The sequence below is a fragment of the Perna viridis genome, chromosome 8 (assembly GCF_037379345.1).
Source record: "Perna viridis isolate PV_CMFRI_1.1 ecotype Kerala chromosome 8, ASM3737934v1, whole genome shotgun sequence".
Taxonomy (NCBI): domain Eukaryota; kingdom Metazoa; phylum Mollusca; class Bivalvia; order Mytilida; family Mytilidae; genus Perna; species Perna viridis.
The window spans coordinates 41558237-41586164 of NC_142452.1; the positions used below are offsets into that span (position 1 = coordinate 41558237).

Below are 27928 nucleotides of genomic sequence, written 5' to 3' on the forward strand. Positions count from 1 at the left end.
GCCTTAAATTCTATTTACATGCCTCTAACTCAGTATTCTAGATCTACTCATAAGAGGGAATTCTGGTTTGTGGGTAACTAACTACCATGATTTGTGGTTAGCTTCAATACAACAAGTGCGATTAATGACCGTATTATCTGCTGAATAAAGAATGATTTTTACTTCCTATTATTCCATAGGTATTTGAAAGATATATATAAATCTATATATATATATAAAGACATATCAAGATTTCAGTGGAAAACAAAATAATGTAATTCAGGGACAAAGACTAGACAAGGAAAACAGACAAACACACAAAGAAAATAAAGTAAATAAAATTATGCATACAAAGTAACAAAAGTAAATGAGCAACTCAAACTCCACTAAAAACAGGAGGCATGGACCAGGTGCACCAGTAGGGTTAGTATTCTCTGCTTTTCTAGAAACACCCGTTGAGAGAGAATCTATGTCTGATAGATAGTTTAAATCTCCTTCTGAATTTTCCAGTTCAATGACAGACGACCAAATCCACTTGTAACAATTTTATTTGTTATGAACAAAGAGTTTGATTTCATCACAAGATAAAAATATCCCACTAAAATTTGAGATACTAGGAAAGCAATTTAATTTGTGGATTAGGGAAGAAATACAAGTTTGTGGATTCTTAGACTCTTGGTTTTGAATTTTTCAGTTTACACAGCTATGGAAATCTCCTTTTCGTTCGGAACCAAATTTTGTGGTTTGGCCAACCAACGAAATCCACAAAAATTAGTATTCCACGAACAATAATTCTTTTGCAGTAGTCAAAAATCTTTCTGAGTAAAAAACTCAGATGTTCAATAACAGATGCACATAAACATGAATACTAATACCACAGATGAAATGTTTCTAACATGAATACTGATGTCATAGATGAACTGTTTCTTACATGAATCCTGATGCCATAGATGACGGGTTTCTTACCAAATACTGATGCCATAGATAAAGTGTTTCTTACATGAATCCTGATGCCATAGATGACGGGTTTCTTACCAAATACTGATGCCATAGATAAAGTGTTTCTTACATGAATACTGATGTCACTGATGACGTGTTTCTTACCAAATACTGATATCATAGATGAAGTGTTTCTTACATGAATACTGATGCCATAGATGAAGTGTTTCTTACCAAATACTGATACCATGAATGAGGTGCTTCTTACCAAATACTGATGCCATAGATGACGTGTTTCTTACCAAATATTGATGCCATAGATAAAGTGTTTCTTACATGAATACTGATGTCACTGATGACGTGTTTCTTACCAAATACTGATATCATAGATGAAGTGTTTCTTACATGAATACTGATGCCATAGATGAAGTGTTTCTTACATGAATACTGATGCCATAGATGACCCGTGTTTCTTACCAAATACTGATGCCATGAATGAGGTGTTTCTTACCAAATACTGATGCCATAGATGACGTGTTTCTTACCAAATACTGATGCCATAGATAAAGTGTTTCTTACATGAATACTGACACCATAGATGACGTGTTTCTTACCAAATACTGATGTCATAGATAAAGTGTTTCTTACATGAATACTGACGCCATAGATGAAGTGTTTCTTACATGAATAATGATGCCATATATGAAGTGCTTCTTACATGAGTACTGATGCCATAAATGACATGTTTCTTAACAAATACTGATGCCATAGATAAAGTGTTTCTTACAAGAATACAGACGCCATAGATGACGTGTTTCTTACCAAATACTGATGTCATAGATGAAGTGTTTCTTACATGAATACTGACGCCATAGATGAAGTGTTTCTTACATGAATAATGATGCCATATATGAAGTGTTTCTTACATGAATAATGATGCCATATATGAAGTGTTTCTTACCAAATACTGATGCCATAGATAAAGTGTTTCTTACATGAATCCCTACTGAAGGAATGATAAGTTCTTTTGAGAGTGTTAAAGAAAATTGTTATTCTACTAAAGGATCACAGAAAGTTTGACACAGACAGCCAGAAAGATATAAACAGACAAATAGACAGACAGACATAAAAATCATTTTACATATAATATGGCCCAGATTTGTTGAGCTGTTGTCTTGGGTTACAGACAGACAGATAGACAAAAATCATTTTATATATAATATGGCCCAGATTTGTTGAGCTGTTGTCTTTGGTTAAAAAAAACAAAATAAAATAAGAAATAAAAAAGAACTGATTCTCATTATGTTCTCCAGGTGCAGAAAGATACAAAATTTATATTAAATGGAAATTTAAAGTTCTGTTATAAATACCGGTAAAAATCAGGCAAAAAGACAGACTTCTTCATTTCATTAAAAAAAAAACATCAACATGACACAGCATTTACATTCAAAATAGTTTCCTGATCCATACAACAACAGATTGATCTCAACAACTGCACTGAAAGTGAAAATTCATTGAAGAGGGTAATTAATTTTTTTCTCTATTTTTTAGATTGACTTGCAACATATAATTGTCAAATTATTAACTCAATGCATTTGGAACCATAACTCAAGTATAGAAAAAATATCTACATTTCATGTGTAGATAAAAATAAGCCATTGAATTTCTTGACTCTCAGACCATTTTCCTTTTAAACCTATGAGAGAGGGGAGCATTTCTTATAAGATTTATATTACCACCGAAAGTGATTCGGGTACTTTTTTATAGACAGACAAAATCTTGAGGGAGGGCAGCATTTTTGTATTTATCTATAAGGCAAGAGATATAGCTAATGAGGCATGTTCAAAAAAGGAGGGAAGCCCCCAGGATCAAGATATCAACTTCAATTGGCCTAAAATGTTTATAATCCTCTGACAGAATGATAAGTTTTAGCACAATATTTAACTCAATACATGATTCTTTCATGGACTATTACCTTTAAATCACAGGGAGGTCAATGACCCATTTGAATGGATAATGTTAGATTGTAAACATATTTCTCTGGTCAAGTATTCCAATTGAAAAAAGCAAATTAGAAATATTGGAAAATTATTCGAAAACAAAGTTGTGTTTAAAGCAAGAAAGAAGTATGACATACATGTTGGCAAAAAGATAACCCTGCTTCCAACTGAAGTCAACATTTAATGCCTTGCATTAGGATTGTTTCTCCTTGCAAGCATGCTAAAATATTGCAATTTTCTTTCCTAAGTATTAGTCTCTGTAAGAATCAGGCAGTAGGTAAAACATAGTATGAAAAAAACCCACAATATTGTAAGTTTAATTTTACTATATGTGCCATCAGAATCAAGGAAAAAAGACAAGATTTTCCATATCATTTTGGTAAATCAAGTTAAAAAAGTTCATTGAAATGCACTGGAAATAAACAATTCAAGGAGAGATAACTCTGTCAAAAACCTCATTTTTCTAACATTCTATTGAAAAATTTATGAGCAAAGGTCTCACTAACCACTTCTAACATTTCCATGTCTTTACATGTTAAAAAAGTAATTTTCAAAGTTTTACTGTGAATTCCCAGGACAAATGACATCTTAAAGTTGCATACCGTTGCGAAGCTTGGAAAATAAGGCTTCCAAAATCATTATGCTAATGGTACGATGATTGTAGAAATTCTTCACAAAATTTGCTTGAATAAATAATACTGAAAATCCACATTTTTACCTGTTCTGATAACTGACAGCATGGAGGCAAATTACTCACACATGTAAACAATATTCATACACTTTTGTAGTTAATTACATATATGATTTTAAACTACACATTCTCAGCTTTATTTTGACTACTTTTAATCATAATACACACAAATAATGCTCTTACAATGCATATGTCTAGGTTCAGTGTGTTTTTGGTACTACATAGGGGGGTGGCCATTTGACCCGGAAGAGGTTAGTGAGACCAAAGTCAGTAATGCAGAGATCAATTAATGATCTTTTCAAATAGAAACATACCCTTGAGTGATATTACATTGTCAGATCAGTGGGTTGTTGACATGCACATTTCTGTTTTTTTTCCAATTTTGCCTGATTCTTACGAACACTCACATTTAATGCACATCTATCTAAGACACTGAGTCTTAATGCTGTCTAAACTGAACCCCTCTTGAACCTAAAAATTGGTTCTGTTTAGACAAGTGTTTGGTTTCCCAAGATTGATATAATAAAGAGCTGCGCTTGTCCGAAAACTTGAAAATCCCCCTTTTTTTCCAGACGGTTGGACAGCGGTATACAATAATACGTCCTGTCTTAGATAGGCGTATAAAAATTGATATAAAAGGACTGGTTCAAACAAGTTTTCAGATTATTCACAGTTGGTTTCACTGTACAAAATACAATGCATTTCCCATCCATATGAAGCCACACACCAAATTTGAAATAATTGTGATGGAATTTGGATGGACGAACAAGGTGATTTCAAATGGGGATATAAATAATCACTGAAACAGTGACACCTTTTTACTCATGCAACCTTTTATGGCAAAGGATGAGGAAGTCCTCAACAGAATTTTAATCAAGCCAGTATAGTAAAGTCTTTAACACAGTGCTTGGCTCAATTCTACTACAGTAGACCACGCATTTCTGAAAACAGATCCTAAACCAAACCCAGAATTACTTGAAAAACAAATATTATTAGACCTGAAAAATAAAAGAAAAGTGGACCAGACTACTGCTAAATTGTTTTTAAAGAAATGGAGTTTCATATCTTCTCAATATTAAGTTTGTGATAAGGCAATGAAAATGAATATTAGTATATACAGGAAAAATTAAAAATAAGAAAACAGCCAAAATTACTGTAATCCTCCCTATTTGAAGTTTTGCTATGTAAAACCTTAAAATTGAAATTGTATCAAATTTGAAAATAGGAGGTGCACAATGGGAATTCATTGACAGACATCCCTATCACTTTATACACTCCACTTTGCAAGCTGACGATTATATATACCAGTAGATTCTTCTTCAGTCTCTAGGGGATTATGAGATTTCTCCACTTGAGAAATTTTATATTTCAACCCACGATCTATGGCAAGTGGGTTAAATCTAAATTTTAACTATCAAGAGTGGAAAAATCTTGTAATCCTGAGAGCAATGGAGAAGAATCTGTTCCCCCATGAAATCTGTAGAAAATTTAGAAATGTAAAATGGCGGGAAAACTCTCGCACAAAATTAATCACTGCTAGGTGGTTAAAGAGTCACTGGCATTTTTTATCACCAGCTTAGAATGAGAGAAATATACATATAATTGGTCTCATAATTAAAAATGATCTATATTTTCAAGTACCCTATATCAGACATTCTACTTTAAGCAATTAATTTCAAAGAATAAAAAAAAATTTGACATTAAAAAACAATGCTACCCCTGGGTTTTCCATAGTGAACATCTGCAAATGAACATTAACTTCCCATCCAAAGCTAATTATTCAGTATTTTCACATTTAATTATTTGGCTATTATAGTACAAAAGATTCAATATCCGTCAATTACTTCCAGTTACAGGAAAATTAAAACCTGACTAATTAAAAGTAAATAATTTGCTTTTCATTATATAATATTTAAAAAACAAATACAACTATTTGCCGATAACACAATGCATAGTTCTGCACGGAATAAAAGCATAGACTATTGTTTGAAATTTGACGATTATAAGCAAAGAGAGAAAAAATTATCCTTCTTGAAATAATTCAATTAAAACTTCAATTGCCATGGAAAAATATGACGATCTAGAACAAGACAAATTGGCAAGACATATTTGGTTTTCGGTCAATATTTAACGCTTTCGCCCACAAGTGGTGCAATTCTCGTCAATAGACAGGAAAAACTAATTACCCTCAGTCAACACATAAGCATCATTGAAAATTATGAAACTCATCTATATTCCTTTAGTTTGTACTAAGGTTCAAAGACATGTTGAATTTTCTGTTTTCATTTAAAAGGAAATCTTTCGCTGGTAAATAGGTTTTAGTGTTTATCGTTCCTTTTAAGTTTAAAAAATTAAAAATTTGTATTGTTGATTGCAAATTAAAATAAAAAATTATGTTTAATAATATTTTCGACTGTTTGTTCGCACTTGGTTACCTCGCGGCAGGAGATTTTTCCGCATAACAGCTACGCAGCACAAAACAACACTGGCGAACAATATTGTATAGACGATAGCGTGAAATTCTTTAAAGTCAAGTTCTGTTTTCCATTTAATATTTCTAAAAAGAATTTTTTGTCATTAATTTATCCCTATATAGGTTGAAAGGTGTTATATCGAAACTTCCAGAGTCAACATTTACAAATATTTCTGAAGAGCCCTTCAATTCCAGTGTGCACCAAGACACACCATGAGTCAACAGGTACGAATCGACAACGTCAGACAATTAGTTGAATATTTATATAATTTAAGAGTGGCGTTATTGTACGATAAGTAGCACCCACATAATAACAAGGGGAGGTAATATTTACCGAAACCGACCTCTAATCAATGAATAATAGTGCATAATGATACTACCTATTGTAAACTGCTGGCTCTCCATAATAACGAGTTAAACAACAAATTACTGGGGTCAGACATGAGAGATTTTAATATTTGAATTAATTTAATTGTATTCCAGAACTTTAAAAGCACCAAAAATAAGATATCTTTCTAACTGTATTCACACCACCATACCATTAAGAGGCGTTGCGTACCAAGAGCCATTTCAATGGGAATCGACCTTAGTCACACCAAAGACATGAAAAGAGTGTGTTTGTGCAAAAAATTGCACCATTGTAATGTCAATAATAAAACTTTGGTGGTAAAAAGTGCACTTATGATGGACCCATTCCTAGGCTGTAAATAGCAATACACTGATATGTTGCCGCATTACACATCAATTTTACTTTTTATGGTCTTAGCTGAGTACATCTTTGCACTCTGTGGAGACTTTCTGATCTTTGTTCAAAGTTAGTTGACCAGCATTTAAAAGTTATTTTTTGTTTAATTAGTTCAATACCATAAAACTCTAAAACCTGAAAATTTGGGAAATAAGGCAATTTTAGGAAATTTTCTTACTCAGCATAGGCATGAAAATAAAATTAAGTTTCAATATGTTCCCTATTACTTAATGTGGAATCTCAAATGAAAATTTTTCTGCTGAAAAAATCATTTTCCCTCCTGCCAGAATTTATTTTTATCTCAGCATAGAATTCCATTCCTTCCCCCCCCCCCACACACACACAAATTGTCTGTGCCTTTGAGCAAAACTTAAAATTCAGGGTCTAAATAAATCTGAAATCCTACAGGAAAAGTAATGTATGATGAAAAACTATTAAAATAACAGTCTTCCTTTTTCAAACATGGCTTGTTTTTAAAATCTATTAAAATTAAGTTTTTTGCCTCAAATTCCAGAGTTTACCTCAAACCATTGATTACAAGTGATCTGATTGGTGGAAGTTTTAATTGCAGAATTCAGATATTATTTTTAGAACCAGATCAAGTAAATAATATGAGATAATATAAATATCCATGAATGTAACTTCTCCTGATTTCTCAAAAAAGGATGATTATACTGATATTCAAATAATGTTGTAATACAGTTCATGTCATTAACATTAAATATCATGCTAAAACTGTGGTTCTGTGAATGTTTTACTTTGAAAATGAAAAACAATTGTGTCACTTGGTGAAATCCTGACTCCAGATATTGATAAGGTGAAATTAACTTGTATGAAAAGGGAATAAAAAAGAGTAAAATCAGTTTGATGTAGGAAGAACCAAGATTTACCTGAAAGCGATTTATTTAGGTCGGTGTGATATTTGGCGATTTTGATGCAAAATGGTATGCAAAAAAAATTTGGCGATTCTAATTTTGGGGGATGCTAAGTAGTGCTCTAAGTACCTAATTTATTTTGACTTTTTTAGACAGATTGCTAAAATAGGCCAAAATTAGCATCCAACGAAAATTATCCACTAATTACGGTACCTTTCTACAGTGAAATCTGTCTTAACCAAACATCCTCTGGACTGAAGGGAAGACATTTGGTTTACACAGGTTCAGAAATATTGCATTTGATAAAAAAGGATTTCCCTAATTTCTGGCTGAAAATAAACTCCAGCGTCTGACTGTCATACACGAATGATATTTTGACCCTTACAAAATATTGGATCCCACAGGTTTTTCTAACAAAATTGCCTTTATTATATTTGAACCCCTAGAAGGGGTTATACTTTTACAGAAGGGGCTAAATATCACAACAGGGGGGTTAAAAATATTTAGTATATTTAGGGTTTGGATAAATCAAGTTTCACTGTGCCAAAATTTTTGCCAATTTGCATAACTAGACACAAACACATTTCAACTACTGACCCACTATCCAAAATCAAGTATATTTCCCAAGCTAATAACTTGATCAATTGTCATTATCAGCATTTTAACAAAAACATGTTAAATTTAAAAAAAAGAAAATTAAAGTAAAAGAACAAGATAAGAACACTTATGTTCCATTATATAAAAATCTCGCCCTCATTGAGGTCGTTTACCGGGACTTGCAAATACTTGAAATGTATCAAATTTAATGAAGTTAGATTTAAAGTAGCAATTTATCCACTTTAGAATTTCTTTAAGGGAATATAATATATATTCAATTATTACAGATTAGTTCTCAAATTACCCTTCTGGTGTCAAAATTTTCAAACACGTCGAACTTCAAAGAGTTAAATAGCAAGGAAAAGATCAAAAGCAACAAAAAAAAAGCAGGGGGTTGGTTAAAGCGACCTTCAATCATTATGACGAAGATGATTCTGATTCTATCCCCGACAATACGGTTACACAATGATCCAACACAAATAATCTAATTAACTCTCCATTCGTAAAAATTGATCACATGACCTCAACAACTACAGAAACGAGTGTTTACTTTCAACAAAAGACGACAAAAAAGATAATAGAGAATTATACTAGGGGTGTTCATATTTAAAATATGATATTGAATTTATTTGAAATACCTTACAAATATTAAATAAAAGCAATATTTGCTATTCCTGATGAGTTTCCTTTTTTATTCTTTTTCTTTCAATCATTTATGCCCAAATCACATTGATACAAAATGCCTATATATTGTGTAAGGCAAAGGGAAGTTACACACTAAACGATTCAAGAGCTACGAGTTGAAGAGATGAACATTTTAGACTTGCATGTGAACTGCCACGTAGCTTTACACCCAAAACAACTAGAACAAACAGATTCAATGCAACGCTATGGCTCTAAATCTTCATCTGTGATAAAGGAAACACCTAATTCAAATCTGACGACGCAAAACATGGAGTTCGAAGAATCCGCATTCAAGTATCAACCATTCAAAAGACCATCAAATGACATAGACTCAAGTTCTGTGAATTATCAAAATTCGCCACTTTACAATGTTTACGACAAGTGGCATTGCTATCCTGTAAATCCAATGGAACGTTATGGTACATCAGAATACCACAATGGAATAATTCCTTTTGGTCCGTGTTCATTTTCTGACCAAAGTGGGACAAATTCATACATGGATGTGAGTTATAGAAGATACACTTCTGATCTCTATGGACATGTTTATGACCAGCCATTACAAGACTCTGGATTTTATCCTTACACATCGAACTTTAACCCCTATCTAAATCTGTGTGAAAATAGCCATCAAGTTAGCAGTTCTTATTATCCAACTAAGTCTAGATATCAACTGTCACAAAATGGCTATAGAAGTTTTCAAGAAAGTGATTTAGGATCTCTTACTGACAATAAATCTGACAATCATTGGTACGTTTTACCAACATCCCGAGCTTCAAGCTCCACGACTGAAAGTGACCAAGTGACCAGTAATCAATATGATTATCAATCATCAACTTATACTGGGGCAGCTGGGGCAGGCCACAGGACAAATTCATACACAGAAAAGTCACCCAGGGCAGCAACAAGTTTTGACTATGGAAACAAAATGGCAAGTCAGTATGGAAAATCACCAAAACCAGGCAAAGGGGCGACAAATTTCACTCTTCATGTTCGAAAACAGGAAAGAAAACTTAAGAAACGTCTGAAAGAACTTCAGAGCAAGAACTGTGACAAAGCAGCACAACTACAAGAATATTATCACTTTAAAGTGATAATGATTGAGAAACAAGCCCAACAAAGGCAACAAGCGGATCCGCTGCTGAGTAGCTCAGAGGCCAGCGAGGACACAGATGTTCAAATTCTACAACTTGTTCATGAAATGGAGGAACGAATAAATGCCTTCCAGTTCACACTAAATGATGAAATTCCTGATAAATATGGACAAGTTTGCAGTGAAGTCAGAAAGACGAGACTTTTACCAAAACATGCAATAAAAAAGTTGGAGAGCTGGTACGAGGATAATTTGAGTAATCCGTATCCATCACGAGATCAAACCGTTCGCCTGGCTCTAGATTGTGGATTGACAATTGAACAAGTACGTAAATGGTTTGCGAACAAAAGAAACCGATCACGCAATAATAAACTTCATCTTCTGAAGTGATACTAAGCATTGATATTCAGTGAAATATGACTTCATTCTCATTCTTTAGGGCAGGACAATTCACGTCTAATTTATCGTACTGTAAGTAAATATAAATTCTATGTGTTCCTATATCATGTATACATTCAGAACCAAAACCAACTTCAATAAATATGTCTTCTCCAACAGTTATAACTTAACAATTATTTCACCAAAAAGCAGAAAAATTAGAAGATGGGAAAAAAAATATTGGTATTGGTGTAAAAGTCACAATAATTACAAGAACTTCCGCATAACACTGTGAACATACTTATAATCATTGGCACCAATTTTCGTGGTTTAGGGAAAAAATTTGTAGTTCTCTATTCCTGAACTCGTTCATTTGACAACTTTATCTTGCACATGCTACAAAGGAATGGGAAATTTCCTTTTTGTTGACACAAAATTTCATGGTTTTTCAAATCCATGAAAACCACAAAAATTGATATCCCAAGAACAATAATATTTTCAGTAATTATTTCATATTAAAATATGACAAGAAAAAGTATAATTTAGTAAATTGACAGCATTAAACAAAATTAGTGACACATTTCCTTATTGAAATAACGGAAAATCACATTTAAGAAATAATTATTTATTCAGTACAAGTTTCCTGTATTTACTTTCAATAAATAATACAGCATGATATAAAGTACTTCTGGGGTTCAATAGATTTTAAGCTTTATTCGGATATGAAAGAAATAACATATAGAAATTTCATTCAGGCCAAAATAAATACCATGTCTGTTTCCCGATACCTTAGTACCTAAGCAATTTTTGTGCCTACCCTAAACATTTTATGGGCATTTTGGCTCAAGCACTCTTAAAATCTAGATTCCCCCATTAGCTCTTAATTTTACAAAATTAAATAATATACTTATCTACCTACTTTTTTTTGCTTGCTGGTAGCAGAAGACAAGACTTTTTTTTTTTGGCCTCGCCTTTTATTTGAGGGTCCAAAAAGAACTTCCCTACCTACCCTCATGCTACACTTAAAGAAAGGTAACAAAATCTCAAGTCCTGAGACTCCCTCTGAATATGAGAAACAATATTTGCATTGGCAGATCAAGAAAGGAGTAATCAGAAAAAAAGGGAAGAGGCTAATTATGGGTCAATTTTTCTCCCTAAAATTGAGCACAAAATTTTCCAACAAAAGGAGGGGTCCAAATGTCATCCCCCCCCACCCCATCCCCACCCCCTTTTTCCTGATTTGTCACTGAAATGTTACAAATTTCAAAATTACTGGTTAAATGTAGTCAATATCATTTAAGGGACAAACCAAAAGCCCAACCCAAAGAGTAGAAATTGAACATAGGCTAATTCTATTTCCCGTAGAATGACATTATCTTGAAGGTGTTTTGTCTTAATACTTACTACAAGTAACTGTTTTCTTATTATTTATTAAATAGATAGCAGCGTTCTATCAAATGTACTCAGTGTAATAAATTTCGATAATTCACACTGTGAACTAAATTCAGTAATTTCACTCTCAGACTTTCTCCCGCAAAAACGGTCACAACTTTGATATCAATCCACCAATCACAGAATTTAAAATTTATGTTGAAAAGATCACTAAATTATGAAAATCAACATAATAAATAAGATAATCAATTAGTTATCGTGAAAAGCCAAAATATGATCACTCGTACCAAGAACAAGTTCCGCACACTCATGGAATCTAGGCGTTCATTATCACTCTCCGGATAATATTTTGGCTATTCACTCTTTCCAATTATTTATCCTTTTACTATTTTCATGGTATTTTTTAGTAATGTTTAAACCACAATTTCAACTTCAATTCCAAAGATGTTTTTTCAATTGAAACCTAATTCTGAATCAGAAGTTGAGCAACTAAATAACTTTTGAAAAAACAATACATTTTTCTCCCACAACAAAGTGTTGCTGTATTTTTAAAAACTGTGAAATCACTCTTTTTAAATTGGTTTTAATTTTTCCAAATTCTAAAAAATCTAAGGATTGTTTTTACTGAAATAACCAACTTTGGAGCAGTTCACATGTCATGAAGTGCCAAGCAGTTTATGAACGAGCTTTACCAGCCCCAAACTTGGTTATGTGAGCATAACTTAGTCAAAAATTAAAAATCCTTGTAATTTAATTTCTAACCGATAAAAGACAAATCAAGATTTGTCCCTTCATCAAAGCCTTATTAAGTTTGGGATTATTTTAATTGCTGACTGTGGACTGATCAACATTAATGATGTCAGAGTACAAAGTTAATTTATGGAATATAAACTATATTGCACACAGGAGAAATAAACAATCCAATTAAATCATTTTTATTAAAGAAATGAATTAAAAAATCCCCCCCCAAAAAAAAAAAATACTGCAAAAACTTGTACTGAGGAGGAGAGTCATACAATTTTCTTTTTTTTCCTTTTGTTGACCAAATAAACTAAGCACTTAGTACTCATGACAAAATATTTTTAAACAGTTGTCTTTTTTTTTAACTGAATTGACAAAAAATATTAATTCATGGAGTTTTACATTTTTTTTTATTTGCCTTCCGAAATTTTAGCAAAAAATTAATACTTTATTGAAAGTTATATTTTGGAGACAGTGCCAGTTAAAAAAAAAATCTCAAATGGAGACAATTCATGAAACTGGACCAAGATTGTCCGATGAAAATCTTACGAAGTTGGATTTTGTACAATTACAGTGCCATCAATTTTTCATATTATCCAAAGCATGCAACACTAGAAAAAAATTAGAAAATATTTAAAAAAGTGAAGAAATGGAGAAAATGTGCATGAGACAACAATCCAGTTGGACAACAAAGCAGTTGGATTCAAATGAAATATATATACATGTTGTACATGTGTACACAAAGCTAGTACCATCTATACAGGATTTCAAGTGACTATTGGTTAAAAAAAACAGGATCTTTTATACACAAAGCTAATACCATCTATACAGGATTTCAAGTGACTATTGGTTAAAAAAAACAGGATCTTTTATAATTTCTTTTAAAAAGGGTGTTACATGTACATGTATATGGAAATATCATACATTTATAGGAAAATCATAGGAATATTTCTGTTTACTTAAATCACTTTTTACATCATGGATAATAAACATTGTGACATATGTTTTCATGTTTTAAAGCACATGGAAACATATGTAAAAAAAACAATAAAGAAAAAACAGTTTTCTTGTCTATAAATCACAAGAAAACAAATGTTTTCTGAAGTTTTATGAAAACAAATTATATCCTATGAAAGACATGAAATTATCATATGATTTTTTTTTAATTGTTTTTCATAAATTCAATTAAGTCTTAAATGTTGGTTTCATATATTTCTTCATGATGGTCCTAAATAAATAAAAAACACACGAGAAACATCTATTTTTCAGGAGTATTCAAAATATATGAAGAAAAAAAAACCATACATTGCATTTTTTCTTGTGCTGGCCTACATGAAACTAGTTCTGAGAAAATGTTCATGATATTGCAAAAGATCAACAACAAAAAAAACACAGAGCAAAGAAAAAACTGCAAAATCATCTTCAAAATGTAGGAGTTGAAAGTCCGAGGGTTGGCATTGCTATAAATATATGGAAGGCTCAAGCAGGGAAGGAAACTTACTCAAATTTCAGCCAGTCCTGAATACATTTTTTCAATACATTTATTATATGGCTATATAAATTTTTGCTAAATTAGCCAGCCCTGCACAAAATAGCCAGTCTCTGGCTGGTGGGTAGGCTACTATTTCTAACTCTGGCTCATGGGTTAAAAGCAAAAAGAAAGAGGAAAAAAATAATCATTTTAACTTTTTACTTTTGCTATTGTAATTGATAGGGGTAATAAGAAAAGAGCATATTTCAGACAAAAATATGCAGACTATAGGGCATCATTTAAAAGAAGGATTTAAAAAAAAATACAGGGCAACTGTGTTCTCTTAATATTAAGTAACTCCAAAAAATAAGCTTTCATATTTATGTCAAATCGTTACATTTATTACAGCCTATTTCTGAACTTTTTCTAAGATCGAAAATTTCAGATATTTTTATAATGTTAGTTGACTAATTTCCTAGCTCAAAACCTCAGATGTCAGTAGAAAGTTACATGAACTGCTACTTAAATAAAGACACAAATGACTTCATTTAAAAGGAAAATATGTTTCTTGAAAATAAAATAAAAAGAATTTAAAATGAATTTAATCATAAGTAGAAATTATTGAGAGTTGTGACATAGAACAGCAATGCAAAATTTGTGTAAGGATGGCAATTATACATACAAAAAAAATATAATACAGCATTTGCTGTCATGTAGAATTTCATAACTGTTTTTGATGATTTATTGATGTCTAGATTTGATGGCAAAAATCTGTTTACCAGTACTGGCTCTGCTTAAGCATTGCCAGAAAATGCTGATTTTTTATGTGTCCTAACAGTTATCTAATAATTAACTCTTGCTGGAAGCAACTTTTGGGAGTCCATCATGATCAGACTGTTCTTAATTGCAAAATATTTATTCAAAAATTCTTGGAATAAATTTTTACCTGTGTTCCTGTTTAAACATATAAAGCCATTTATTTTGATTATCTCCCTTTTGAGTTCTCTGACAATAATTGTGTTCCTTCATGCACATCTACATATGATGCCAAACCTTCCTAATACATTTCATTAAAATCCCTTGAGTGGTAAAGAAGGAGTTGCACTAACGAGGTTTTAACATGTAAAACCTTTAATATGGATTATCTCCCTTTTGAGTTCACCAACAGTATTTCTATTCCCTCATGCACATCTACATATAATACCCAACTTTCCTATATAATAAAATACAAATCGAACAAAATTTATTATGAGAAATATTGTATGTTATGATAAAAACTGTTGAAAGTAATATAAGACTAGAAAAACTGTGACCAAAGCTCATCAACTTGATAAACCCACTCCTCTATTTGCTAACACACACCTTTTGAGCTCCAAAATGATTTGGATCAAAACCTAAAATGGGAGGTGCAAAACTGGAATATAAAATGGAGATTCTGTTTAAAGTTTCATTAAATTCCTTTCAGTGGTATAGGAGGAATAATAGCCTGGTACCCCTCTGAATGATGAGAAGAAGGAAGGATGAGGGGGGCATGAAAACAATAATTGAAATGTAGAATTAAAAAGAACAAATAGGGTGGATTATTTTATCAGATGTAAAATTTGATAATTTTGAAGCAAAAAGGTATACAAAAAACTTTGGCCTTTCTAATTTGGCGAATGATGAGTGGCGATGCAAGTACTTTAGTCCAGAGTAAATATTTTGTGGAATTTATTTTGGCAACTTTAAACAGATTGCTTAAATATGCCATAATTAGCACCGTATGAAAATTACCTGCTATATGGTGCATAGTTGAGAAATATGAAAAATTATCAAATTACAATAGGGTTTGTAAGTCTCGTTCTAGTTTCAGTTTTCCTTCCAGAATTTTAGATGTAGAACGTATTAAAATCCGAAGGCCGGTCTGCATTTTATTGTTCACTTCTGGAAAACGCTGTATCACTAGGCAAAATCTTCTATTTCTATGCTTTTCTTAACATTTTATTCAGTAGAACTAGATATTTGTCATTTTTTATCAGTATTTTTTCACAAAAATATATTTTGCTTTTAACATTGAACTCAATGCTATGTTAATGATGAATCTCTATGCATTTGAATGGGAGATGAGGACCCATTCTCATGAAATCACAGAGTCACGTGACGAGACTTACATACCCTATATAAAAATTGAATACTCTAAAGAAGTACAGGTTAAGTTGTAGTTGTAATTTAGTGATTTTCTCAGAGTAAATATCTGGAATTCAAATATTTTTTTCTGCTTTTCATAAGAAAGTTTAAGATGAACGTTCAAACTACATGTACAGAGTCCTAATATGTCAGAAATTTGCAATCAACCAGGGAAAAAAGAACAAATATAGAGAGACGCAACAAATTCACTCACAAGTACCAGTAACCATAATACAAAATAGTAAATACTTTCAGAGATCTACAAAAAGTCTTGAACAAGTGTAAGCACACCTGACTACAAAACAATGACAATTCTTCAAATTCAAATTAAAAAGTAAAATAATCTCCTGACTGTGAACACAAATGTAACTTTTCCTAAACTCAACTTCCCTTGACATGGGATACAGGAAAAACAAGAAATACTGTTAGCAAGCTCACTAAGAGAATACTCCTCACTTCAAAAGGACTTACATGCTTGTCGTCCAATATTAACTGTATTCCTTATTGCAAATCAATAACTGACATCCAACCTTCCTATGAAATTTTCATCCTAATCCCTTGAGCGGTTTAGGAGGAGTTGCGCTTACAAGGTTATATACTGTAAAACCCTTAATTCAGGTTATCTCCCCTTGGAATCCAGTGACAGTAATTATATTCCTTCATGTACATCTTCATATGATACCCAACCTTCCTATAAAATTTTCATCATAATCCCTTGAGTGGTTTAGGAGGAGTTGCACTTACAAGATTAGTCAATTTAAAATCCTTAACTTGGATTATCTCCCCTTGGAGTCTCTAACAGGAATTTTATTCCTTCATGGATATAAACATATGATGCCCAACCTTCTTAATAAATTTCACCAAAATCCCTTGAACGGTTTAGGAAAAGTTGTGCCTACAAGAAATGAGGACAGACAGACGGACAGACAGGATAATTCCAATATACAATTTGTTTTGCGGGGATAAAAATTCTACTGTCCTTTAGTAAAATCATTTCTATGCTCCCTAAACATACAAGCAAAAGAAAATTATCTTAACATGGCTACACTTTAATCACACTATACATACACTCTCTTTTTTATTAATGAATTTTCATACAAAAAATTATCATGTTGAAATAAAGAACTATTCTTGTTTAAAGGCCATTTCAAAATTAATATCAAAAGAGTGCCCCACACTCATATTTTTTTTACCCCCTCCTTAAATCTAACATTTACCAAAATGTTGAATATCAAACCATATGACATTGATATCATAATTCAGTCCTTGAGAGAAAAAAAAAACATGAAAGAAACTTTTTCCATTCAATATGAACACCTGCATTTCTTAAATTGTTTACATATATATATTTGAAACCAACACACTTTTCCGTTAAAAGCTTGTGCTTCTTTATTCCAATGTTTATATATTGATAAAAATGACAGACAATTACTCGATTTCTTTTTGCTATTTGAATTCATCCTCCTTTGTTGTGAACAAAAAATTTTCTTTTTTAATTTTTAGAGTACAAGTTTGTGTAAGAATCATGCAGAGGTGACAAGTCCATATTTTTGTCAATTTCCTTAATGGTGTAAATAAATCCAGACAGCCCAATAAGTGAGAACTAACAATATGACGCTGCATGTGCAGTGATGCCCAGTATACCCCATTCACATGGCAATTCCGCAAAACAGGAAGTTGATTTTGTACAGAAACTAAAACTGCTTATAATGTAAGTTTTAGCAATATAAAGCCACATACCAAATTGAAAATATATCTGTCCAGTAGAAGCAAAAAATTTTAACAGATGGATGGCTGGACAAATGAACAAAGTCATTCCATTATACCACCCATTTATTGAGTGATAGCATAATTAACAAAGTAATGGATTGATTGATTGATTGATTGATTGTTGGGGTTTAATGCCCGAGGAGCAATATTCAGCTATATTCAGGCGATCATAGTAATGGAGGTTGGTAAATGTTAAAAACAAAATTTGGCATGTGCCACCCACTGCCTGGGTCTTCTATAATGGACATCCTTTTAAATATGCTAGAGATCTGTCATATGTAGTCATAGGTGCATATTTACGTTATCAAAGTTGGGGGTACATATCTCATCAAAAAGAATTGTATAATTTACATGGGGAGGTTTAAAAAATTCATAAGAAGAGATTGTTTAAAGAAGTTTCTAAATAGTAAATGCACAATCGACAAGAGAAAATGTCAAGTTTCATTAGCTGAATCTTCCATACAATTGTTCAAATAAATAAAAGAACTTGTTGAAAGTATAAAAAGGTTGACATTATCAAATTTCGAGTACCAGGAGCTAATAATAACAGGGAAGCTACATTTTTTGCTCACAATTGATGTAAGGCTTGTGTTCATATTATCTCTTGTTCACGATAAGTACTAACACCTGTCCTGATCATTGGACAGGTTTTAGACAAGACAGGTACAGACAGGTGCCCAGAAATTAAGACAGTACTGGTATAGACAGATGCCAAGACATTAGGACAGAACTGGTACAGACAGTTGCCCAGACATTAAGATAGGACTTGTAGGTGACCAGAAAATTAAGCAGGACAGGTACAGACAGGTGCCCAGACATTAGGACAGGGCTTGTAGGTGCCCAGAAATTTAAGCAGGACAGGTACAGACAGGTGCCCAGACATAAGGGCAGGGCTTGTAAAGACAGGTGCCCAGCCACTAGGGCAGGACTGGTACAGACAGGGTGTCCAGAAATTAAGATGGGATTGTTACAGACGAGTGCCCTGACATTAGGACAGGGCTGGTACAGACAGGTATCAGACATTAGAACAGGACTGGTACAGACAGGTGTTCAGACATTAGGACAGGACTGATACAAACAGGTGCCCAAGCATTAGGACAGGAATGGCACAGACAGGTGACCAGACAATAGTACAGGACTGATATGGACAGGTGCCTAGACATTAGGACAGGGCTTGTACAGACAGATGCCCAGACATTACAACAGGACCGGTACAGACAGGTACCCAGATATTAGGACAGGACTGGTACAGACATGTGCCCAAACATTACGACAGGACTGGTGCAGAAAGGTAACCAGACATTAGGACAGGGTTTTGAGGTTTATGCTACTTGGAATAATTGGTATATTTAACCATATTTTATGAAAATGAGCTGTAATCCTGAACTGTGTGTTATTTTATCATTGGAACTATGGGTAGACTCACAATACATAGAGCATAATTTGCAGTAATGGACAAGTGCTCAGACATAAGTTGTATAGACTTCACAACAGAAAATCAAGAATCTGTGAAACAGATTTTATGTATAAAATTTTGATGTATATCAATAATCTTAATTATGCATGGGTAGTTGCCTCATTAAATTTATACAATGAAATCTGTCTAAACCAAACAGTGAATAATAACAAAAAAAATTTCTAAATCAGACACTTTTAAGGTAGATCATACCTATAACACTGACAATTCTTTTATGTTATCTTACAAAATCATACAGAAATATGAATTTTCAACAAACTAATAATGTTTAAAATAATGCAATAAATGCATGAAATGTGCATTTATATTTATTTTTTTTTAAATTTGGACAAAAATGACTGTATGGTAAAATTACAAGCATTAATTGAACAAAGTCTCTTTACGGGAGATAATTGGTGGCAAAAATGCTCAATAGAAATGTAACGGGAATTTTATTTTTTTTTTAATATTACAAGAAAAAAGGTTTGGTGACCCCAAATTTTCTTTTTGAAATATGAAAGAATGGCAGTTAAATTGTTCACCATATAAATTTAGATGAAATTCAAACGAACAGTTTTTTGATAGTTTGCCAAATATTGAAACTCACAACAAAATCCACATAAAAATTGCCTTTATTAAGCCATAACCCTCTCGAGATCAAGTTCGTTGACCTGTTTTTTACATCAGGGCTCACACTACTGGGTGATTTGGGCAAAATAATCACCCTGGAGTCACTCACTTCGCCTTCAGACAACACCAAAAGCGAAGTGAAGTCTCCCTCCCATTTTCAGACATCACCCAGGACTGTACTCCGTCTGTTAACGGTATTTTGACCAGAGTTATCTCTCTTCTGATAACAATTTAAACAAAAATAGCACCCGTTCGAGAAAATAAATTGTAAAAATTTTCGAAATCTATCAAATTATCAGTTACAAGCAAGAATTTTAATCAGCTTTTTGTTTCAAACATTTAAGACAGGATACAAAATGAAATTCTTCACTTCTGCTTATGATAATTCAAGTTTTACCATTCACGTTATGAAATGTGCAAATACATGTATGTCGTGCTGGTTTTTGGACTTAAGTTATATTTATATGAATTGATAATTCGGTAGAAAACCTGAAGCATTTCTTCTGATCTTCGTGTTTCATAACAGACTAGTTAATTCTCCATTTTGACAGAACATTTCTTAAGCTTGAGACGAGTTCGTACCGACTACTACAATATGTGTCATTAAAGGGTCAGTCTTGATTTGTCAGTAATAAATTTTTAATATGATTATTGATATTCTTGATCAACTTATATCAAGAGACTAGATATTTTGAACAAAAAATCATTATGGATTATGTGGGGTCAGAAAAAAAAACAACAAAATGAAAATTCCAACAGAATGTCACTGCCTAAAATTTTCTATTCCAGTGCTGCTAAAAAAAGACAAAATCAATAGGACAATGTAAAGCTTTGCTTTGCTCAATCATTTATTAATTTTGCTGTAATAAATTTGGTAAGGGGTAGAGGTATATATTAGAAATTCATTTTCATGAATATATATGATAGTCAACCATTCAGTCAGCAGGTAGATTTTATTTTGTCCAAAATATTTATTTACCCGGTACTTACATATGTAGCTTAAAGAAAAAGTAACATTTATCTCAATAAAAGAAAATGAATATATGAAAATGCCTGCTCATATTGTGTGCATGTAAGTAAGATATGACACATAATTTTAAAAAGCATTAGTACATGATCCATGTACGCATTTATTTCTCCCCGTTCATCCCAAATTCTCCCTAGTGTCTCTCTGAAAGAGAAGTCACTTCTCCCTGTTTTTCTCAAGTAGCTTGAGCCCTGTTACATTAAAATTCTGAAATATGTTCTTTCAAAGAAAATATCTTCCAGAAAAACTAGTAAAATTTATAGAAATATTGGGTATGATCAACCTAAAGTTCCTTTATATCAGTATAAATGTATTGTTAATCTGGATAAACCCTACATTTGTTTAAATCAAACCAATTTTTAAAGAGCAAAAGAAGTTCTGTATAGGTTTCACAGTAACAATAATTTGCATAAATACACATTCTTTGTAATAGTTGTTCCAGAAACCTGTTAAACAAGGGTAAAATAAAAACTTTGCCATGGAATTTCCAGAAAATTTCATTATTTGTCTAAAAAATATCAAACTAAATGTTGTCATTTTCCATTTTTTTTTTAAACAATTAGAACACACTTGAAAAGAAGGCAAAAAATTAACCTGTTGTTTGAATAATGCTCTTGGACTACCTAACAACAACTCATTTATAATTGAATTTCTAATTAGAAGAAAGTAAAAAGCCCATTAAACGATCTGAGAAATTTTAATTTTACTAATTACCTTAATTGGAAATTTAGCAAAGCAAATACTGCAAACTGCACTGTGCAAACAAAGTGTTTAACGATTTAATCAATTTGTTATATCTTCTAATAAAAAGTTCAATTGATGCATATGACAGTAATCCTATATTTCCAATTCAATCTCTAGTTACAGACATGCAATTTTATTTATATATTATTTCAAGACAAAGGGAAATAACTCAATTGAAGGAAGGATCATGTAACACAGTTTATGACAGAAGAAAAAATTGCATAATTTTCTCAAATTAAACACATTTGGGAGTTAAATAAGATCTCTTAAAATAAGAAACATCAGAAATAGTGGCCAATAAAATTATTTCATATCACAAAACAAGAACATGTCCAAGTCCAGAAAACCAATTAATTAGGCATTCATCGACAGTTTGGCCTTTCTATTCCTACAAAAATTAATTCTTCTCATCCGTCAGATTAGTTTGGCTTTTTACCTTTCGACCTTAAAGATGCTCTTCCATGGAAACGCAGGTCACCTGAACACAATTCTGACTACCAATTGGCCAAATACTGATAACTACGTGGTGTGCAAAAAAAAAAAAAAAATGAATAGAAAATTGAAATGTGTTATTTCCTGAATAAATGTAGAAAATTATTAGTAAAAGGAAACAAAATTTTACTGCATCAGCTATCTTTTTTTTTAAGATAGTACCGGTACTCATTTTTATTTTCTTTAAGCACCAATATTAATCGTTTTAAATCCAAATTTTGGCTTATATATTGTAAAATAGAATAACGAACATCAAAATTAAAAAAAAAAGCAACACCAAGCATTATTTAACTTCAGGCTTCATGTATTTAAAAATATTTGAGAACAACAATGAAATTTTTTTCAAGTTTATCTTCCCATTACTTAATCAGCGTTTAGAGGATTCTCGCCACAAAAAGGAACCACTAGACTTAAGATTTACTAGGTCTGGTGCTGGAAATTATTTTTTTCTAATTTCCAATCTAAAATATTCTTAGGATGATGCCTACAAATTTTATATTTAAAATATTGCTGGTGGTTAATGTTTAACCAGACAATCAACAAAAGAAGAGTATGTGCCTAATAACAAAGATTTTATTTACGTTGGCCTAGTAGGAAAAATATGGTTGTAAATTATATAATAATATTCCCCTTCACTTATTCTTCATGTTCCTTTTTTTAAATGTCTTCAACTATGTTAAAAAAAGATTTACACTGACATCTCTTGCAACATTAGTAACTTTACAACAATATAAACTGGGGATTTTCATTTCCCAATCAAACTAATAATTGCCTAATCAAAGTTATCTTATTATGATACAGATTTAATTAAACACTGATCAAAAACTTGACAAAACCACTGAGAAAACAATGATTAACCCAAGCCAATCATGATTAAGGTCAGTGATTAATTACTCACTTTTTCTTTCAAGTCCTTCAATCAATAATTGAAGCCATACAGGAACACTGATCAAACTAACAAATCATGATTGGGAACCAATCAAAATCATGATTTTGTTTTTGAGCAATCACATGAAGAAGATTTGACCAATCATTTTACAATTAAACAGGAGCTGACCAACAAAAAATTGAGTAGTCCAAGCTTACAAAGCTGAGTTCTCAAATAAATACCAGTGACATTTTGAGTTCATCATGACAGTTATTGCTCATTGCGAAAGATGGACAACTCTACTCTTGCCTTACCAACTTTATCATCTGATGCCTCTCTGGCTGATGTGATAGCAGCCACCATACCAGACCTACCAATCAGTGATGACTCAAACTGCAGCCTTGACCAGTATCTTGGCAACCAGGATGGGACCCATGACAACCATTCTACTACTGCAGCATCTACTCAGTACCAAACACCAAAAGCCAAACCATCATTTACTATCCAGACACCTTCAACCAACTACTTCAGTCCAGTGGGAGACAGTCGTTTTAACGACTCTCTGACAGGTCTCCTAGGTTCACCACCACCAGACAGCCCACTAGCCAAAAACCAATTCTTCAGTGACCTCCAAGCTGTCTTGGCCAATGAGTTATCAGCAACTGATTCCTTGTCTGAGTCTCTACTGTTCACCATGACAACACAACCCAACCAAGATGTTTTCAACAGAGAACAACAACTCAAGCAACGCTTTGACAGACTACAACTACACAACCCAACTGGTGTCAAGCAGCTAGCTGACTTCTATCGCTTTCAAGCAGCAACTATCGAGACTGAAAGGTTCCGTCATCTTCACTCATCAAACTACCCAAACCACTACAAGACGTCCCTTAACAACCACTATGACAGTCAGCTACATCAGATAATGGACCGTGTTGAGAGAAGTCTACAACTACTAGAGACCTCCAGCAGACAGGAACCACCGCTGCCACCAAGCATCAAACAGCGACCACTTCTCTCCAAGAAAGCAGTCAGACTAATGGAAGACTGGTATGAACAGCATTTAGAACATCCTTACCCCAGTAACACAGTCATCAACCAGATAGCAGACAAGGGTAATGTTCAGATAGAGCAGGTAAAAAAATGGTTCGCCAATAAACGTAACCGCAACCACAATACCCGTACACTGACAGAGATAGCCAGAAAGAAGCGCCAACTTGCCATGAAGTTACTGTCTTGAAAATAAGTGTAAATGAACTCTAGTGCTATGAAAAATACTTGTTAACTTTTTGTTATGTACAGTTTTTTTTGTTATTGCTGTTATTTGTAACAATGATTAATCGAAATGTCAATTAAAATATATAAACTTGTTTCTGTTAGAAGTTTCTCAAGTTTTTGGTAAAATCAAATTACTTTTATATTGAAGAACAATTAAAACAAGACAAAACACAGAAAATAAACTTTTCATGTAAAAATTTATTGAAACCAAAATTTCATCCGAATATACATTATCACGATCAAACAAGATCAGAAATACTACTATGTTTACACACAAAGTTTCTTCCACAAGACAAGATAAAATAAAAAGAGAAAAGAGAAAATAAAAGTCCAAACTAAAACTGTAATAAAACATTGACCTGTAATCAAAATCCTACATGTACAATTAGCACAATGTGACAGGTGAAGGAAATCATGTTATGTTGCCCACAGCCTTAAAAATATGACATATGCTTTATTTGCAGGCAATTCTTGTTTTCCCAACAAATTACATTATTAGTGCAACAAGATAGTGATTAATAGTGTTATAACATAACAACATAAGCCAGAAAAAAAACATGTAAATCTGTGTCCCCAACCAACCTGAATTCAGAACCAGACATACATTTTTTTCTTTTAAATCTATAAAATTTTCCATTCTGATACAGATCCAGTTTGCTCCCTGTACAATCTGGATTAATTCTACTATGCCCAAACAATTGAAATAGGGAGAGCAAGCACAGTGTATTGTATTTAACATTAAAGCAATCTATTCAACCAGTCATGTAGTGTATCTCATTATGGAGTATCTCAATCAAGTGAAGCTGATCATGCCATAATTATTGATCATCAACAACAACAAAAATTCCCACTTTACCGACCTACATTATTTGCCTTGGCCACCAGAAGCAGACATATTTTTTTTTACTAATGTCATCTTTACAAATCACCAATCAAAATGTTTGCATAATTTGAACTGGAAAAGTAGACCAACAGTACAAAAAATCTCAAAAAAGAATAACAAAACACAACAATTTTAAGTACACATATAAGCAATGTTCCTGTACAGTCACCCCAAAACATGTGATCCAGATTTACCTAGCAGGGTGTGACATTCAAGGCTATCCTATTGCCCGGGACAAGTAAAATTGACATTCGGGAAAGCAAGAGCTTAATAATATCTACCAGAAGGACAACTAAATTTCTCTGATTTTCTACATTGATTATTAGTAGAAAACAACTCAACTTTACTTTGGGCAAACTGCCTGATATGACAAGGCTTTTAAAAAGTTAATACAAGTACCTGCCCATTTTGTTGATGAGTTTAAGGAAGTAGACCTAGGGTAAGGTACACAACTCTTAAAAATCATTGGAACATTTGTATTCAGCATTTTATATCAATCTTATATAAGCATCAAAGTAACTTGGACTGATTTTATTCTGTTTCAAAGAAAAGCTTGAAAGGCTTTGATGAAATTGAATATGACACTAACACATCACTGATTTCAAGAGTTATGTCCCTTACCCTATGTCTACCTCCTTAATCCATGCATTGAAACTAGGATGGGTAATATGACATGCTGCATCAAAATACATGAACATGTATATGAATTATTTAACTAAATCTGACTGTAAATGATTTGATACTTTCATTTAGGCATAGATATCTTAATATTGGAACTAACAAATGCAAAGATAAAATGAACAATTTGGCTCATATCATTGATTAAAACACTAATAAATATGAACACTGCACATAAATCTATAGTTACATTACTACCAGTATCAAACTTGTAGCTGAAAAAGCCGCAACAAAGTAGACTTCACTATGGATGATGACCAACATACATTCATAGTATTAGCAGCCAAGACATTTTTGTCAATTTTTTCTCAGCACCTGAATTCAAGTAAGAGGGGCAAGGGCTAACAAATGGCGGAGGTCCTAAGCTCAATATATAACCAAACCAAAAGATGTGGTAATACAGACCTAGCTATATCATGAATGGGACTTTAGGAGGCAAACCTAAGGTAAAGGACACAACTCTTACAAAACATTGGAAACATTTGTATTCAGCATTTTACATTCAATGTCAAGTAAGCATCAAAGTAACTTGCACTGATTTCATTCTGTTTCAAATGAAAGCTTGATAGGCTTTGGTGAAATGGAATACAGCACTAACATATCACTGATTTCAAGAGTTATGTCCCTTAACCAATGTCTATTTCCTCAGTAGACAGTCAAGCCAAGAAATGAAGAAAACAATGACTTACCAATACCATTAGCAGCCCAGATATTTCTATCATCATTTCTCAACACCTGTTTGTACATAGCTAAAGCTCTGTCTTGATGTCTCTTTTCCTACAAAAAGGAATTGTATACGTAATACCAAACCATGATTAGATAACAAGAAAAAATAGTGCTTCAATGCTATTCTTGGTAGACAAAGTAAACATGTTGTTATCTTTTTATAAAGATATACTCCCATAAACAGTTTTATTACAATGCGCTTCCATTTTTTTTATGAAAAAAAAATTTAAAGCATGTTGAGTCTAACGTTTATTGGATAGGCAGATAAAAACTGAAATTTAAAGTATGGCACATGTACATTTTGTACATATGTTTTCTTCCTACTATCAGGAGTGTACTCAAATTGTAAGGTTTACATCCTAAGCTAATCTGAGTTGCACAAATAATATATTCATCTAACAAAAATAAGGAACCTGTTTACAAGGTCTCTAACCTGTTTTAAACAGGGATCGACAATAACAGTAGTCCAGTAGTCCTGTGCAACCCTAATTTTGGAGAGGACTACTTTAAATTTTTTCATGGTAGTCCATTGAGCTATCTAAATTTTCCCTATTTTTTCATAAGATCTAATAACAAAAATGTCATAACCGTCTGCACACTACCTGTTTTGCCTCTGAAGTAGTCCTGTTGACCACCAAACAAGTAAAGTCAATGTCAAACTCTGGTTTGAAACAACTATTGTTGTAAGTTCAACATTTGTGTCAAAGCATTCAAGGCAAGTATTGTTCACAAGAAAAAGAGCAATTTGTAAATTTCTTACGTTCTTGATTATGGCATTTTCTTATGAAAAAGGTGCTTTCAATTTACTTCTTATGAATATTCATTACCTTGTCTTTATCTCTCATAGGTTGGTGAAGAGTCTGAAGCCACACATTTCCAAGAGCAATTAATGAATATGCATCATCCTTAGTTTGTGGCCGACCAATGATTCTTTCAAATTTCTTCTGTCCAGGTCCCCACTCCTGCTTGGCTAAATGGAGATTTCCAATCAGAGACCAAGCATCTGGATGATCCTGATAATTAAAACAGATGTGGTTTAAATTGATTATGAAATAAATCTAGAACACTCCATTTTATCATTGTTTTACCAAAGGCTGGCAATTTATGTTGTATTGTTTTACCCTGAATGATAGTGAAGTTGGTCATTGGTCAGCC

The 27928-nt window shown here is 32.6% G+C and overlaps 2 protein-coding genes across 2 annotated transcripts in view; one reads left to right on the forward strand and one right to left on the reverse strand.

Annotated features, from left to right (window-relative positions):
* Positions 1-27928, reverse strand: part of LOC148610544 (RNA polymerase-associated protein CTR9 homolog) — a 53361-nt gene that overhangs the window by 10206 nt on the left and 15227 nt on the right. The window contains exons 14-15 of the mRNA XM_088595675.1: positions 27601-27786; positions 26737-26824 (exon numbers count right to left, since the gene is read on the reverse strand). Of these exons, the coding sequence (XP_088451801.1) occupies positions 26737-26824; positions 27601-27786 (274 nt within the window). The remainder of the gene's footprint in view (positions 1-26736; positions 26825-27600; positions 27787-27928) is intronic.
* Positions 23498-24471, forward strand: LOC148610545 (uncharacterized). Its single transcript, XM_088541141.1, has one exon. It carries the CDS (start codon positions 23498-23500, stop codon positions 24446-24448), a length of 951 nt encoding a protein of 316 aa, XP_088397267.1. The 3' UTR covers positions 24449-24471.

Excerpts from the sequence above, each read along its gene's own strand:
- LOC148610545 (XM_088541141.1), top strand. The coding sequence starts at position 23,498 with ATGGACAACTCTACTCTTGCCTTACCAACTTTATCATCTGATGCCTCT.